Source organism: Oncorhynchus clarkii, chromosome 1, assembly GCF_045791955.1.
Source record: "Oncorhynchus clarkii lewisi isolate Uvic-CL-2024 chromosome 1, UVic_Ocla_1.0, whole genome shotgun sequence".
Taxonomy (NCBI): Eukaryota; Metazoa; Chordata; class Actinopteri; order Salmoniformes; family Salmonidae; genus Oncorhynchus; species Oncorhynchus clarkii.
Window position 1 is genome coordinate 33086527 of NC_092147.1, and position 18650 is coordinate 33105176.

Sequence of the window (18650 nt, forward strand, 5' to 3'; positions counted from 1 at the left end):
TGAGGGGCTTTTATAAAATTCTAAATTAATTAATAGTAATAATAATAATCCACAAAGTTTTTAATGCTGATCAATTGCCTTGCACAAAGTATCAAATTACAGAGAGGTGTTGGTAAGCGTACATTGTCCTGCTAATAACCTGTAATGGGCTATTATAATACAGTACATGATGTCCAGGTCAGGATAACCAAAACATTTCTTTATTAAAGACTAAGAATGTTGGTACTTAATTATTTTGATCCAAAGCCATGAATGAGTGAGTCACTCAGCTTTATGTAGGTGTCGAGGCTATATGACTGTGCCTTCAAATTGATTATTTAGCAGACATGCCTTGCTTATATTCAGTCAACACATATATCTTAAGAATATCATGGAATATAATTGAACATTTTAGTTTCTCCATGCTAGTTTCAGAGCAGTGCCGAAATTATGCTGAAATTGTTGACCACAGCTGGTAGGCTATATAATCTCAGCAAAAAAAGAAACGTCCTATCACTGTCAACTGCGTTTATTTTCAGCAAACTTCACATGTGTAAATATTTGTATGAACATAACAAGATTCAACAACTGAGACATAAACTGAACAAGTTCCACAGACGTGACTAACAGAAATGGAATAATGGGTCCCTGAACAAGGGGGGGGGGGGTCAAAATGTAAAAGTAACAGTCTGTATCCGGTGTGGCCACCAGCTGCATTAAGTAACGCATTGCATATCCTCCTCATGGACTGCACCAGATTTGCCAGTTCTTGCTGTGAGATGTTACCCCACTCTTCCACCAAGACACCTGCAAGTTCCTGGACATTTCTGGGGGGGAATGGCCCAAGTCCTCACCCTCCGATCCAACAGGTTCCAGACATGCTCAATGGGATTGAGATCCGGGCTCTTCGCTGGCCATGGCAGAACACTGACATTCCTGTCTTGCAGGAAATCACGCACAGAACGAGCAGTATGGCTGGTGGCTTTGTCATGCTGGAGGGTCATGTCAGGATGAGCCTGCAAGAAGGGTACCACATGAGGGAGGAGGATGTTTTCCCTGTAACATACAGTGTTGAGATTGCCTGCAATGACAACAAGCTCAGTCCGATGATGCTATGACACACCGCCCCAGACCATGACGGACCCTCCACCTCCAAATTGATCCTGCTCCAGAGTACAGGACTCGGTGTAACGCTCATTCCTTCGACAATAAATGCAAATCCGACCATCACCCCTGGTGAGACAAAACTGCGACTCGTCAGTGAAGGGCGCTTTTTGCCAGTCCTGTCTGGTCCAGCGATGGTGGGTTTGTGCCCATAGGCGACGTTGTTGCTGTACAACAGGCCTACAAGCCCTCAGTCCAGCCTCTCTCAGCCTATTGCAGACAGTCTGAGCACTGATGGAGGGATTGTGTGTTCCTGGTGTAACTCGGGCAGTTGTTGTTGCCATCCTGTACCTGCCCTGTAGGTGTGATGTTCAGATGTACTGCCCTGGCCACATCTGCAGTCCTCATGCCTCCTTGCACAATGCCTAAGGCACATTCACACATATGAGCAGGGACCCTGGGCAGTTTTCTTTTTGTGTTTTTCAGAGTCAGTGGTAAGGCCTCTTTAGTGACCTTAGTTTTCCTAACTGTGACCTTAATTGCCTATCGTCTGTAAGCTGTTAGTGTCTTAATGACCGTTCCACAGGTGCATGTTCATTAATTGTTTATGGTTCATTGAGCAAGCATGGGAAACGGTGTTTAAACCCTATTCAATGAAGATCTGTGAAGACAGATTTTTACAAATTATCTTTGAAAGACAGGGTCCTGAAAAGGGGATGTTTCTTTTTTAGCTGAGTTTATATTGTCCTGCTAATAGCCCATCCTAGAAACGTTTGCAGAATTCACAGCCTGCTACGCTTGTGAAAAACAGGGTTTAATAATAATAATTACTTTTTCCCCCTTCCACATGTTCAAAGATCCAATTGATAAAGTTTTTATCAATTAGTATATTTGAGTTTGACCACAATATTTGTTGTATTATTTGTTCCGTCTTTTCTGGTGGATTGAATTGAAATTGCAACCATTCACGGCCGGTTGTGATACAGCCAACCTAACTAAGAAAGTAATTTTACGATACAATTCTCCCCCTACCCTCCAAGGCAAGATTTTATTATCCTGCTAAGAGCCATAATTGGCGCTTTTCAACGTGACCTTGTGTGTTTGAAAGAGTATTTTTATCATTATTTTATTAATGAAAGCATAAAGATACTGATGAAGAAATACAGTACTTTACACTGTATGCTTTATCTGACATTTTGCGGTTGCATGAGGATGCCCACACGCACTTTAAACATTTGTATAATAAAGCATTTAAAACATTTTGAAGATAGAAGCCACCTGCATTTGTTTTGGGCTACTGTGAAGTCTGACAAGTAAACAGCCTACAGTACATACTGTAGTAAACATGTTAAAGTGCCTAATTCCTTACATAAGGGAGAGCAGGCCATGTCCAGACTTTCTCGGTGACCTCAAGTTTGCTTGAGACGTTTTTAGTAATTTGTGAGACATTGGTGAGACATTGCTACTAATTTGTAAATAAAGCCAGTTTGTTATTTAGAATTATTTATTTCTGTTTTTAGAGGGAGAGAAACCAAAAGCCTACAGTCGCCTCATGGGTCTCCCTGTTGCGGCCGGCACGGGTATTGAACCAGCATCTGTAGCAACGCAGTTTTCACTGCGATGCAATGTCTTAGACCGCTGTGCCACTCGGGTGCTGTACAATGTGACCGGGCGGGAGTAGGCTACAGTACCACAGTAAGAGCAAAATAGTCCTAACATTTCAACACCCTAATTGTAGTCTAAGTCTCTCTTAGAATAAAAACCTTAGTGTAACAACAGTTTTAGTAAGTAATACTGAAGTCGTGCACAATTATCAGTTTCTATTTTGGCTTATAGACACAGTAGCGCCTTGGGACCCAATAGCAAAATCCATGCTCTAACTCATCCTTGCGCTGGTCTGAAGCAATGAAGTAGTGACGCAGGGTACTGTACTAAACCACAAATAACCTCGTAAGTCCCGCAGCATAATCGCAAAACTTTTCGTTGAGCAACCACTGTACATTATAGGTCATTAACCAATCACAGCCCTCCTTTAGGATTGCACATTCAGTAAATCACCAGCAGGGTGAGTTCACTTTGAATCCATTTATTATTCAATGTGTTATTGGTGCTCATGAAATTGATCAGAACATCAGAATTAGCAGAGAGCCCACTCTGGAAATAGTATGTACTTGAAGAGTATATTGTTCAAAACAATATGTCTTAAAATGAACAACAAAATGAACATCAAAAATGTCATTTTTATATGTAGATAAATGAATGTTAAAATGTGTTTTTTAGAATTAAGATACTCTATTTTAGAACTCACTATAAGGAGTATAATGACAGATGTTGTCTGTAGTATGTACAGTTCACAGATGATAGGGTCTAACAGAAGGCATGTATCAATCTAAAAAGGGCCAGAATGGCCACTTTCATGATTTTCTCAAAAATAGTTTGTCATATAAAGTATCAAAAACATCCTTCCTTCTAATTTAAGTTTCTATGTGACAACAGACAAGTGCCTTCACTGACATTTTCAACTTCTCCCTGACCAATTACGCAAAGGTAACCTGCCTAAATGACTACCGCCCCGTAGCACTCACATCTGTAGCCATTAATTGCTTTGAAAGGCTGGTCATAGCTCACATCAATACCATCATCCCAGAAACGCTGGACCCACTCCAATTTGCATACCGCCCCAACAGATCCACAGATGACGCAATCTCAATTGCACTCAACAGTGCCCTTTCCCACCTGGACAAAAGGAACACGTGAGAATGATGTTCATTGACTACAGCTCAGCGTTCAACACCATAGTGCCCTCAACGCTCATAACTAAGCTAAGAACCCTGGGACTGAACACCTCCCTCTGCAACTGGATCCTGGACTTACTGACTGGCCACCCTCAAGTGGTAAAGGTAGGCAATAACACATCTGATCCTCAAACGGGAGCCCCTCAGAGGTGCGTGTTTAGTCCCCTCCTGTACTTGTTCACTCACCACTGCGTGGCCAAGCACAACTCCAACACCATCACTAAAATTGCTGATGACACAACGGTGGTAGGCCTGATCACGGACAATGATGAGACAGACTATCGGGAGGAGGTCAGAGACCTGGCAGGTATGGTGCCAGGACAACAACCTCTTCCCTCAACGTGCGCAAGACAAAGAAGCTGATCGGGGACTACGGGAAAAGAAGGGCAGAACACACCCCCATTCACATCGACAGGGTTATAGTAGAGCGGGTCGAGACCTTCAAGTTCCTTGGTGTCCATATCACTAACAAACTAGAATGGTCCAAACACAAAGACAGTCGTGAAGAGGGGACGACAACGCCTATTCCCAATTGGGAAACTGAAAATATTTGGCATGGGTAGCCAGATCCTCAAAAGCTTCTACAGCTGCACCATCGAGAGCATCCTGACCGGTTGCATCACCGCCTGGTATGGCAACTGCTCGGCATTCGACCGTAAGGCGATACAGAGGGTAGTGCGTATGGCCCAGTATATCACTGGGGGCAAGCTTCCTGCCATCCAGGACCCCTATACCAGGCGGTGTCAAAAGAAGGCCCAAAAAAATGTCAAAGACTCTAGCCACCCTAGTCATAGACTGTTCTCTGTGCTACTGCATGTCAAGCGGTACCAGAATGTCTAATCTAGGTCCAAAAGGCTCCATAACAGATTCTACCCCCAATCCATAAGAATGCTGAACAATTAATAAAACAATTATACCTGGACTATTTGCATTTTTTTTTTACACACTGCTGTTACTTGCTGTTTATCAGCTATCTATGTATAGTCACTTTACCCCTACCTACATGTACATGTTACCTCAATTACCTTGACTAACCTGTACCCCTGCACAATGACTCTGTTCCGGTACCCCCTGAAGATAGCCTCGTTATTGTGTTCCTTTTTCACTTTAGTTTATTTCTTAATATTTTCTTAACTGGTTAAGGGCTTGAAAGTAAGAATTTCACGGTAAGGTTGTTGTTGTATTCGGCACATGTGACAAGTACATTTGAGTTGATTTTGATTGGATTGACAGTCTCTCTCTCACACACACACACATACTTCATCAGCAATGTTTCCTGTACATTGTGCCCTCTTAATGAACCTGGTACCTTTATACACATGGTTTGGGAATGCTCTCTGGTGTCTGTATTCTGGGATGAAGTAGCTTCGAACTTATCCACTCTGTTGTCGGAAAATATTCCTGCATCTCCTTTTGTTTGACTTTGATATGATTTCTCTGTACTTCATTTATCTCTTTGTCAGAAGCGCATTCTTCTTGCTGGCCAAACTGCTGCAAAAAAATATTGCAGTACGATGGAAGCCTCCAAACACTTTCTATCCGTCAATGTCAATGGATCCTCACTTTCTTGGATGTAATTGATATGGAGCATTTTACTGCTTGCATTCATAGAGCTAAAAAAGACACTTTGAACCAATGTCTTAATGCCACTGAAACACTTTGATGTGTTGCTTTGATTTTTTTTAAATGTTATTTGTTAATTTGAACCATCTATTTTTATTTAATTTTGCCCCTAAGGTCCTCGACTGGGGTGGGATTGTGATGGGGGAGGGGGGTGTCACTTCATTTTGTATGTACAGTACCAGTCAAGTTTGGACACACATACTCATTCCAGGTGACAACCTCGTGAAGTTGGTTGAGAGAATGCCAAGAGTTTGCAAAGCTGTCATCAAGGCAAAGGGGGACTACTTTGAAGAATCTACAATCTAAAATATATTTTGATTTGTTTACTACTTTTTTGGTTACTACATGATTCCATATGTGTTATGTCATAGTTTTGATGTCTTCACTATTATTCTGCAATGTAGAAAATAGTCAAAATAAAGAAAAACCCTTTAATGAGATAGGTGTGTCCAAACTTTTGACTGGTACTGTATTTATTCTTGTTTGCTGAATAAACATTTGATCACAAAAAAAAATCAGCAGAACATACACACACACACACCCACGGATTTACACTTTGAGTTTCCCCTGGTGTGTGTGTGTAGGGTGTCTGAGAGTGTAGAGCGGAATCGCTCTCAGCTGCAGAGTGTGACAGATCGGATCAGGCTGGCCCAGGCCCGCGTCAACAAGATCAAAGGCAGCAAGAAGGCCACCAAGGTAACACGCTTCACACACAGAGTTGCAGATATCTGCAAAACAGATTACTTACAATACTTTCGAGTACTACAAGATTTTGATGTGTGTGACAATGTGTAGGTGTTCTCCAGTGCTAAGTATCCAGCTCCAGATCGTCTCCAGGATTACTCCTCCATCTTCAGTGGAGCCACAGACCCCGCCTCCCAAACACGCCCCAGATACCACATACAGGCCAAACTACGACCCCTTGACGACAAGGCCCTGCAGGTAACACAGACAAACACACAAATATAATACTTTATTTGATCATCTGCAAAACATTGCAGTACAAAGAGGTCAAATCAAACTTTGTTTGTCACATGCGCTCCGAATACAGCAGTCAATGTAAATAGTCTGATGGCCATGTGATTAATTGTTCAGCAGTCTTATGGCTTGGGGGTAGAAGCTGTTAAGGAGCCTTTTGGTCCTAGACTTGGTGCTCCGGTACCGCTTGCCTTGCGGTAGCAGAGAATACAGTCTATGACTAGGGTGGCTGGAGTCTCTGATCATTTTATTGGCTTTCCTTTGACACCACTTAGTATATAAGTCCTGGACGGCAGGAATCTTGGCCCCAGTAATGTACTGGGCTGTATGCACGACCCTCTGTATCACCTTACGGTCAGATGCCGAGCAGTTGGTTGCAATACCAGGTGGTGATGCAACCGGTAAGGATGCTCTCGATGGTGCAGCTGTAGGACTTTTTGAGGATCTGGGGACTCACGCCAAATCTTCTCAGTCTCCTGAGGGGGAAAAGTTGTCGTTGTGCCCTCTTCACAACTGCCTTGGTGTCTTTGGACCATGATAGTTTGTTGGTGATGTGGACACCAAGGAACATAACTCTCGACCTGCTCCACTACAGCCCCGTCGATGTTAATGGGGGCTTGTTCGGCCTGACTTTTCCTGTAGTCCACAATGATGGTGTTAGAATTGTGTTTGGCCACGCAGTCGTGGGTGAACAGGGAGTACAGGAGGGGACTAAGTACACACCCCTGAGGGCCCCAATGTTGAGAATCAGCATGGCAGACGTGTTGTTGCCTACCCTTACCACCTGGGGGCGGTCCGTCAGGAAGGCCAGGATCCAGTTGCAGAGGGAGGTGTTTTATCCCAGGATCCTTAGCTTAGTGATGAGCTTTGCGGGCACTATGGTGTTGAACGCTGAGCTGTAGTCAATGAACAGCATTCTCACATATGTGTTCCTTTTGTCCAGGCGGGATAGGGCAGTGTGGAGTGCGATTGAGTCATCTGTGAATCTGTTGGTGCGGTATGCGAATTAGAGTGGGTTTAGGGCAGTGGTTCCCAAACTTTTTATAGTCCAGTACCCCTTCAAACATTTAGCCTCCAGCTAGATACCCCCTCTAGCACCAGGGTCAGCGCGCTCTCAAATGTTGTTTTTTGCCATCGTTATAAGCCTGCCACACACACTATATGATACATTTATTAAACATAAGAATAAGGGAGTTTTTGTCACAACACGGGTCGTGGGAAGTGACAAAGAGCACTTATAGGACCAGGGCACAAATAATAATATAATGATAATCAATAATTTTGCTCTTTTTTTAACCATCTTACATATAAAACCTTTTGTTCATTGAAAATTGTGAATAACTCATCACAGGTTAATGAGAAGGGTATGCTTGAACTCTGCAATGTTGGATTGTATTGGAGAGAGTCTGCCTGTAATCATTTTCCACACACAGTCTGTGCCTCTTTAGTTTTCTTGCTAGTGAGGGCCGAGAATCCACTCTCACATAGGTACGTGGTTGCAAAGGGCATCAGTGTCTTAACAGCGCGATTTGCCAAGGCAGGATACTCTGAGCGCAACCCAATCCAGAAGTCTGGCAGTGGCTTCTGATTAAATTCAATTTTCACAGAACCGCTTGTTGCAATTTCGATGAGGCTCTCTTGTTCAGATATCGGTAAGTGGACTGGAGGCAGGGCCTGAAAGGGATAATGAATCCAGTTGTTTGTGTCATCCATTTCGGGAAAGTGCCTGCGTAATTGCGCACCCAACTCACTCAGGTGCTTCGCTATATCACATATGACATTGTCCGTAAGCTTGAGTTAATTTGCACACAAAAAATCATACAATGATGGAAAGACCTGTGTGTTGTCCTTGTTAATGCAGACAGAGAAGAGCTCCAACTTCTTAATCATAGCCTCAATTTTGTCCCGCACATTGAATATAGTTGCGGAGAGTCCCTGTAATCCTAGATTCAGATAATTCAGTTGAGGAAAAACATCACCCAGATGGCTAGTCGTGTGAGAAACTTGTCATCATGCATGGGGTCAGACAAGTGAATATTATGGTCAGTAAAGAACTTAAAGCTCATTTCTCAATTAAAAAAAAATAACTTGTCAAGACTTTGCCCCTTGATAACCAGCACACTTCTGTATGTTGTAAAAGCGTTACATGATCGCTGCCCGTATCATTGCATAGTGCAGAAAATACATGGGAGTTCAGGGGCCTTGCTTTAACATAGTTAAACATTTTCACTATAGTGTCCAAAATGTCTTTCAAGCTGTCAGGCGTTCCCTTGGCAGCAAGAGCCTCTCGGTGGATGCTGCAGGGTACCCAAGTGGCATTGGGAGCAACTGCTTGCATGTGCGTTACCACTCCACTATGTCTCTCTGTCATGGCTTTTGTGCCATCAGTACAGATACCAACATGAGCAGCAGCTACGTTTAGCTACATACGGATCGTTAGTGGAATTCCCAGGACAGAGAAACGGTTAATGTGATTGGATGTTAATTATTTGACTAGGCTACCTGTATTTGACATTGTGTTGTTATTTTGCTCAACACTAAATGGTTTAATTTGATTTTTGGCAGTGAAACTCGGCTACTCAGGACTGTTTGAAAGTGTGAAGATAGATGTCCCCTTCTACCTACCAGACCTGCCAGGCATAAAAAAAAAATGTGAATCACATTTGGCATTGCACCCAGTTTGGGAATACCTGGTCTTGGGTATCCTGGAGGATGCTGTTGATGTGAGCCTTGACCAGCCTTTCAAAGCACTTCATGGCTACCGATGTGAGTGTTACGGGGCAGGAATAATTTAGGCAGGTTACCTTCGCTTCCTTGGGCACATGGACTATGGTGGTCTGCTTGAAACGTATAGGTATTACAGACTCGGTCAGGGAAAGGTTGAAAATGTCAGTTAAGACACTTGCCAGTTGGTCCGCACATGCTTTTAGTACACGCCCTGGTAATCTGTCTGGCCCCGCGGCTTTGTGAATGTTGACCTGTTTAAAGGTCTTGCTCACATCGGCTACCGAGAGCATTATCAAACAGTCATCTAGAACAGCTGGTGCTCTCATGCATGCTTCAATGTTGCTTGCCTCGAAGTGAGCATAAAAGGCATTTAGCTCGTCTGGTAGGCTCACATCACTGGGCAGCTCGCGTCTTGGTTTCCCTTTGTAGTCCATAATAGTTTTCATGCCGTGCCAAATCCGACGAGCGTCAGAGCCGGTGTAGTAGTCAATCTTAATCCTGTATTGACGCTTTTCTTGTTTGATGGTTCGTCTGAGGGCATAGCGGGATTTCTTATAAGCATACAGATTGCTGGATTTTGGACACAGAAAGCACTGTCTCCTCCTCAGCTAAAGCTGCCCATTACAGCTGATATATGTATAGTTTAAATGCACAGCTTTATAGCAGTATAGTCCTAGCTGTTTAGATAAAGGCATGGTCATATTTCATTTAACTCAAGATACACGACTGTTCAAAAGTTTGGGGTCACTTAGAAATGTCCTTGTTTTTGAAAGAAAAGCATTTTTTTGACCATTAAAATAACATTAAATTGATCAGAAATGCAGTGTAGACATTGTTTGTGTTGTAAATAACTGTTATAGCTGGATATTTTTTTATGGATAACTACATAAGTGTACAGAGGCCCATTATCTAGGCAGAGTTGCAAAGACAAAGCCATATCTCAGACTGACAAATTAAAGATTAAGATGGGCAAAAGAACACAGACACTGGACAGAGGAACTCTGCCTTAGAAGGCCAGCATCCCGGAGTCGCATATTCACTGTTGACGTTGAGACTGGTGTTTTGCGTGTACTATTTCATGAAGCTGCCAGTTGAGGACTTGTGAGGTGTCTGTTTCTCAAACTAGACACTAATGTACCTGTCCTCTTGCTCAGTTGTGCACCGGGGTCTCCCACTCCTCTTTCTATTCTGGTTAGGGCCAGTTTGTGCTGTTCTATGAAGGGAGTAGTGCACAGTGTTGTACGAGATCTTCAATTTCTTGGCAATTTCTCGCATGGAATAGCCTTAATTTCTCAGAACAAGAATAGACTGATGAGTTTCAGAAGAAAGTTATTTGTTTCTAGCCAATTTGAGCCTGTAATCGAACTCACAAATGCTGATCCTCCAGATACTCAACTAGTCTAAAGAAGGCCAGTTTTATTGCTTCTTTAATCAGCACTACAGTTTTCAGCTGTGCTAACATAATTGCAAAAGGGTTTTCTAATGATCAAGTAGCCTTTTAAAATGATAAACTTGGATTAGCCTACACAATTTGCCATTGGAACGCGAGTAATGGTTGCTGATAATGGGCCTCTGTACGCCACTGTAGATATTCCATACAAAATCAGCCGTTTCCAGCTACAATAGTCATTTACAACATTAACAATGTCTACACTGTATTTCTGATCAATTTGACGTTATTTTAATGGACTTATAATGTGCTTTCATTTTTTTGAAAAAACAGGTGACCCCCAAGCTTTTGAACGGTAGTGTACATTCTGCTCCACTCAACCGTACAGCTGAGTCCACAGGTATTTAACAGCTGCATAGACAAACTTGGGGACTGAGGTGATGGGTTTTGACCTGGCTGGGAGACAGCTACTGCTAGATTAGGCTCTGACCTGACTTGACCTGCCTGAGGACAGACCTGTTCTGCCCTGGGGACATGACATGAGAAGCCCTGACTAAAACTACCCTCAGGAAACTACTGTGTGTGTGTAGTGGTGGAAAAAGTACTCAATTGTCATACTTGAGTAAAAGTAAAGATACCTTCAGAGGCAGTAGATCAGAGGCAGTAGGGATGACAACATGTTATATTGACAGGTATATGAATTGGACCGTATTACTCTCCTGCCTGAGCATTTGAAATATATTGAGTACTTTTGGGTGTCAGGGTATTTTTACTTAGTTACTTTACACCACGTGTGTGTGTGTGTGTGTGTGTGTGTGTGTGTGTGTGTGTGTGTGTGTGTGTGTGTGTGTGTGTGTGTGTGTGTGTGTGTGTGTGTGTGTGTGTGTGTGTGTGTGTGTGTGTGTGTGTGTGTGTGTGTGTGTGTGTGTGTGTGTGTGTGTGTGTGTGTGTGTGTGTGTGCGCGCGTGTGCGCGCACCTTAGCTCAGCAGTGAAGTTGTGTGTTTATTGATAGTGAACACCCATGAGATCTCCCTCCCTGCCGGAATCGAAAACTTCCATGAACAGTAGTATTTTGTGCTGTTTGAGAGAGAGGGGGAGAAAGATGTGGAAAACAATATTTCCTGTGTGCTTCCCTGGCTCAGAGATGTATTATTTATGAAGCCTCATGCGCTGCGGAGAGAGGGAGCGATTGAGGGAGAGAGAAATAGACAGAGGCTGATGACGAAAAGGGAAAGAGTGGGAGTTATTCATGTGGTTTGGAGTCTGGTTGTGTGCAGACACCAAACCACAGGGTATTTGAATCTGCATCTCTCTCTTTTGCCTGCAAGGCTGTCTCTATCGAAAGCTACTACTCTAACTATTTTTTTATTTTTTTATTTAATATTATTGTATTTAGATTGTTTTCTATTGTGTTGTTGAATGTATGTTTGTTTATTCCATGTGTAACTCTGTGTTGTTGTTTGTGTCGCACTGCTTTGCTTTATCTTGGCCAGGTCACAGTTGTAAATGAGAACTTGTTCTCAACTAATCTACCTGGTTAAATAAAGGTGAAATAAAAAAACTCTTTCTTTGTTCAAAACAGAGGTGGAAAGCAATGCTAATGCATGTTTATGTCTGGTGGCCATTTTGTGTTTTTTAAAGAAAAGTAGGTTCTTACCAGACTCATTTAATATCGGTCTTCTCTTGTTTTACACCCCCTGTCTCTACATCCCCCTCTAGGAGAAGTTGTGTTATTACCCGGTGTGTGTGAGCAGTAAGAAGCGTTCAGAGGATGAGACCGAGGAGGGGCTGGGCGGTCTGCCTCGAAACATCTCCTCTGTCAGCTCCCTGCTGCTGTTTAATACTACAGAGAACCTGTTAGTACACACACACACACACACACACAACACACACACTCAACACACACTCCTCTAACTGTTTGTGTATGTGTTTAGGTATAAGAAGTATGTGTTCCTGGACCCCCTGGCGGGGGCGGTGACTAAAACACACACCACCCTGGAGACAGAGAAGGAAGAGAAACCATTTGACGCTCCGCTATCCATAACCAAGAGAGAACAGCTGGAGAGACAGGTACACACACATCGTACACACACACTCCCTTACATGTGTTCACTAAAGAACTGGAGGCCTGAAAGATTATTTCAAAGGGCCTTGCAAACAGGTTAAAGTGTACCTTTGAATTAGGACACTTTCTCTCTTCTCTCATTCCCTCTCCATCTGTCCCCCTGTAGACAGCAGAGAGCTACTTCTATGTTCCAGACCTGGGTCAGGTCCCAGAGATGGACGTCCCCTCCTACCTACCAGACTTGCCAGGCATTGCTGACGACTTGTCCTACAGCCAAGACCTGGGGCCAGGCATCGCACCCTCTGGACCAACACACACCTTCCCTGAACTACCGACCTTCACTGGGGAGGACATGTCTGGTACACACGCTGTTTCTATTGTGTGGATTATATAGAAGTTTTCCTGGAAATCGGTCATGTCAACTTACGGAACTGTTTCTATTGGTTGATGTTTTGTTGTTTGTTTGTGTTACAGGTTCTCAGTTCCAAGTTGCAGTTCCGCCTCCTCCCCCTCCTCCCCCACCAGAGCCCACACACACCCCCGCCCCTCCCCCTGGTCTCCCCCCTCCTCCACCTCCTCCCCCACCTCCACCTGCAGAGAGCCCTGCTGAACCCAACCGCACTCGGAGCACAGGTACCACACACACACACGCACACACTACATACAGTGCATTCGGAAAGTATTCAGACCCCTTCACTTTCCACATTTTGTTACGTTACAGCCTTATTTGAACATGTATAAAAAAATATATATTCTTCATCAATCTACACGCAATACCCTATAATGACAAAGTAAAAACAGGTTTTTAGACATTTTTGCAAATGTATATTTTTTTTTAACGGAAATATTACATTTACATAAGTATTCAGACCCTTTACTCAGTACTTTGTTGAAGCACCTTTGGCAGTGATTACAGCCTCAAGTATTCTTGGGTATGACACTACAAGCTTGGCTCACCTGTATTTGGGGAGTTTCTCTCATTCTTCTCTGCAGATCCTCTCAAGCTCTGTCAGGTTGGAAGGGGAGCGTCGCTGCACAGCTATATTCAGGTCTCTCCAGAGATGTTCGATCGGGTTCAAGTCTGGGCTCTGGCTGGGCCACTCAAGGACATTCAGAGACTTGTCCCCAAGCCACTCCTGCGTTGTCTTGGCTGTGTACTTAGTATCGTTGTTCTGTTGGAAGGTGAACCTATGCCCAAATCTGGGGTCCTGAGCACTCTGGAGCAGGTTTTCATCAAGGGTCTGTCTTTACTTTGCTCCGTTCATCTTTCCCTCGATCCTGAATTGTCTCCCAGTCCCTGCCACTAAAAAACATCCCCACAGCATGATGCTGCCACCACCATGCTTCACCGTAGGGATGGTGACAGGTTTCCTCCAGACATGACGCTTGGCATTCAGGCCAAAGAGTTTAACTTGGTTTCATCAGACCAGATAATCTTGTTTCTCATTGTCTGAGAGTCTTTTGGGGGCCTTTTTGCAAACTCCAAGGGGGCTGTCTTGTGCCTTTTACTGAGGAGTAGCTTCTGTCTGGCCACTCTATCATAAAGGCCTGATTGGTGGAGTGCTGCAGAGATGGTTGTGCTTCTGGAAGGATTTCCCATCTCCACAGGAACTCTGGAGCTCTGTCAGAGTGACCATTGGGTTCTTGGTCACCTCTCTGACCAAGGCCCTTCTCTCCCGATTGCTCAGTTTGGCCGGGCGGCCAGCTCTAGGAAGACTCTTGGTGGTTCCAAACTTCTTCCATTTAAGAATTATGGATGCAAGTGTGTTCTTGGGGACCTTCAATGCTGCAGAAATGTTTTTTTTTTACCCTTCCCCAGATCTGTGCCTCGACACAATCCTGTCTCGGACCTCTACAGACAATTCCTTTGACCTCATGGCATGGTTTTTGCTTTGACATGCACTGTTAACTGTGGGACCTTGTATAGACAGGTGTATGCCTTTCCAAATCATGTCCAATGAATTGAATTTACCACAGGTGGACTCCAATCAAGTTGTAGAAACATCTCAAGGATGATCAATGGAAACAGGATGCACCTGATCTCTATTTCGAGTCTCAAAGCAAAGGGTCTGAATACTTATTTCTGTTTTTAATCAATTTGCTAAAATTTCTAAAAACCTGTTTCAGCTTTCTCATTATGGGGTATTGTGTGTAGATTGATGAGGGGGAAAAATAATTTAATACATTTTAAAATAAGTCTGTAACGTAACAAGATGTGGAAAAAGGGAAGGGGTCTGAATACTTTCCGAATGCACTGTATGTAAGTATACACACACACACACACACACACACACACACACACACACACACACACACACTCCTCTCCAACTGTGTGGTTACGTCCAGCTCCTGTAGCGGGGGCTCCCAGCGAGGTGGTTGAATCAAACAGCCGGGCCAGTCTACTAGAGTCCATCCGCAACGCTGGAGGCATCGGCAAGGCCAAACTACGCAACATCAAAGAACGCAAGATGGAAAAGAAGAAACAGAAGGAACAGGAACAAGGTAAGAGAAAAAGAGGAGGAGTGAGAGGGGAGAGGTGGTGGGGAGAGAGAGTAAGAAGAAGAAGAATAGAGGGAGAGAGAAATAAACAGATTGCCGTTGGTTGAGTGTCTTGGTTCTCCACTTGAATAACAAGCGAGAAATCAGTCTTGAATCTGGTGACTCTTTGAGAGCATGTAGCACCACCAGAGCAATGCTACCTGCCTCCAGTTCTTTAACTTACAGAGCATATTTGGGACATAGGTAACCCTGTGGTGTGTCTTTACACACACTAACACTAACTAGTCATAGAGAACAGCTCAGGGCTGCATGACCTTTAGATGTATAAACATCACCTTCATTAAGCACTGATTTAACTACATGCTGTTTTTATCTCTATGACATTTGCTGTGAGCGCGTGTGAGGGAGCGAGAATATGTGTGAGAGTAAGTCCCGTCATCATTGCTGGTTCAGTTGCTGCCGGGCCACCAACATTTAACAGTTGGGTTCATTTGAGCAAGTCATGAAAACTACTACAGTTGTTCACCAGCTATACTATTTATGTAGTATGTAGCTACAGTAATGTAACTTCTCTGGTCTCTCTCCACTGTACTAAAAGGACATAGAAATGGAATCCATCATCTCTGCTTCACTGCTTTCTTACTGTGTTCTCCCTCCCTCTCTCTCAGTGGTAGCAGCAGCCAGTGGAGGAGACTTCATGTCAGATCTCTTCAATAAGTTGGCCATGCGAAGGAAAGGTGAGCACATCCCTCTCCCTGCCTGTCCCTTCCTCCTTTGCTCATCTCCCCTGGGTTATTGTCGTAAAGGCTCTGATAATGGTGTATAAGTATTTCTGTGTCGGTGATCGTGGTGTGTGTGTTTCCTAGGTATCTCTGGTAAGGGTCCTGGAGGCGGGGACTCTGGGGAGGGCCCAGCTGGTTCTGGCAGCGCATTCGCTAGGATGTCCGATGTAATCCCGCCTCTTCCTGCCCCCCATCAGCCAACCGCTGAAGACGAGGACGACTGGGAGGCCTAACAACTGAGACTTGCCAATCAGAACCAATGGAACTCTGAGCACATATAGCTCTAAGCCAATCAGAGAACAGAATACTGAGGCGATTCTGAGGGATGAAGCTAACGCTTGTTGAGGAGAGGTAATGCTGTGTTGTCAGTGGGTTGAGTTTCTTCCAGATGATAGACAATGGTGGCATTCCAGGTCGTAGCATAACATCAATAAAGACCGGGAATGCCACTGGTTTCTTTGCAGATTATATGGTTGTTTGACGATAGTGACATGGTCCCTACGTATGCAATCAGCCGCAATTCCAGTGCCTGCCATGTATTTGACCCAGGTGTGTTATATAGTTCAGTGACTCCCTCTGTTGGTTTTCTGTAGTTTTGATCAACACACAGGAACCATCACGGACTGATCTTTACTGAGAAAATGAAAGGACAAACAACTACAGGAGAAAAGTCAGACCTCATCTCAGCATTGTAAAGATGTTTAATAAAGTAACATGTAAATATTACATCATGTGTAACACCACACTAAAGTAGCAGAACATTTCAATCAAAATGTTAACAAATTTCATTCAATAAATGGCTTTTTGCATTTAAAATAAAACTGTCAGTGGAGAGTTGACTGATCTGTACTGCTGGAGAGGTGTGTGTGAGACAGACAGAGCCTAAACCTGCAGTGCCTTCAGAAAATATTCACATCCCTTGACTTTCCCCACATGTTGTTACAAAGTGGGATTAAAATGGATTTAATTGTCATTTTGTTGTCAATGATCTACACAAAATACGAAAAATAAAACATCTTAAATATTTAAGTATTTAACCCCCTAAGTCAATACATGTTAGAATCACCTTTGGCAGCGATTACAGCTGTGAGTCTTTCTGGGTACGTCTTAAGAGCTTTGCACCCCTGGATTGTACAATATTCGCACATTATTATTTAAAAAATTCTTCAAGCTCTGGTTGTTGACCATTGCTAGACAGTCATGTACAGTAAGTATTTTCAAACCATTTTAAATCATAACTCGGCCACTCCGGAACATTCAATGTCATCTTGGTAAGCAACTCCGGTGTATATTTGGCCTTGTGTTTTAGGTAATTGTCCTGCTGAAAGGTGAATTTGTCTCCCAAGTGTCTGGTGGAAAGCAGACTGAACAAGGTTTTCCTCTAGGATTTTACCTGTGCTGAGCTCTCTCCCGTTTCTTTTTATCCTAAAAAACTCCCTTGTCCTTGCTGATGACAAGCATACCCATAACATGATGCAGCTACCACCATGCTTGAAAATGTGAATAGTGATGTTGGATTTGTAGAAAAGTTTGTGGTCATATGCACATCCTTAAAACCATAGGTGCTGTGCTTACAAAGAATACTAGTACAGAACAAGGCCTGCACTCTGTTGAAGCTCCCAATTCAGTTTTATTGACAACGATATGATCTAAAACGGAGCTTCTTGGTCTTTACTTGTTTGATTTGCCCCAAACATAACGCTTTGTATTCTGGACAAAAAGTTATTTTGTTTTGCCAATTTTATTGCAGTTTTACTTTTGTGCCTTATTGCAAGCAGAATGCATGTTTTGGAATAGTTTTATTAAAATGAAATCAAATATATTTATATAGCCCTTCTTACATCAGCTTATATCTCAAAGGTGCTGTACAGAAACACAGCCTAAAGCCCCAAACAGCAAGCAATGCAGGTGTAGAAGCATGGTGGCTAGGAAAAACTCCCTAGAAAGGCCAAAACATAGGAAGAAACCTGGAGAGGATCCAGGCTATGAAGGGTGGCCAGTCCTCTTCTGGCTGGGCCGGGTAGAGATTATAACAGAACATGGCCAAGATGTTCAAATGTTCATGAATGACCAGCATGGTCAAATAATAATAATCACAGTAGTTGTCGAGGGTGCAACAAGTCAGCACCTCAGGAGTAAATGTCAGTTGGCTTTTCATAGCAGATCATTCAGAGTATCTCTACCGCTCCGCTGTCTCTAGAGAGTTGAAAACAGCAGGTCTGGGACAGGTAGCACGTCCGGTGAACAGGTCAGGGCTCCATAGCCGCAGCACGGCCAGGTGGACTGGGGACAGCAAGGAGTCATCATGCCAGGTAGTCCTGAGGCATGGTCCTCCGAGAGAGAGAAAGAAAGAGAGAATTAGCATACTCAAATTCACACAGGACACAGGATAAGATGGGAGAAGTACTCAAGATATAACAGATTGACCCTAGCCCCCCGACACAAACTTCTGCAGCATAAATAGTGGAGGCTGAGACAAGAGGAGTCAGGAGACACTGTGGCCCCATCCGATGACACCCCCAGACAGGGCCAAACAGGCAGGATATAACCCCACCCACTTTGCCAAAGCACAGCCCCCACACCACTAGAGGGATATCTTAAACCAGCAACTTACCATCCTGAGAGACAAGGCCGAGTATAGCCCACAAAGATCTCCGCCACGGCACAACCTAAGGGGGGGCGCCAACCTAGACAGGAAGATCACATC

General features: G+C 43.7%; 1 protein-coding gene across 1 annotated transcript in view; it reads left to right on the forward strand.

Annotated features, from left to right (window-relative positions):
- LOC139406302 (WASH complex subunit 1-like) overlaps positions 1 to 16764 on the forward strand; it is a 28509-nt gene extending 11745 nt beyond the window's left edge. The window contains exons 3-11 of the mRNA XM_071148776.1: positions 6086 to 6197; positions 6297 to 6443; positions 12317 to 12453; positions 12532 to 12667; positions 12829 to 13021; positions 13137 to 13295; positions 15009 to 15164; positions 15830 to 15898; positions 16028 to 16764. Of these exons, the coding sequence (XP_071004877.1) occupies positions 6086 to 6197; positions 6297 to 6443; positions 12317 to 12453; positions 12532 to 12667; positions 12829 to 13021; positions 13137 to 13295; positions 15009 to 15164; positions 15830 to 15898; positions 16028 to 16176 (1258 nt within the window). The 3' untranslated portion in view covers positions 16177 to 16764. The remainder of the gene's footprint in view (positions 1 to 6085; positions 6198 to 6296; positions 6444 to 12316; positions 12454 to 12531; positions 12668 to 12828; positions 13022 to 13136; positions 13296 to 15008; positions 15165 to 15829; positions 15899 to 16027) is intronic.
- Positions 16765 to 18650: the final 1886 nt, after the last annotated feature.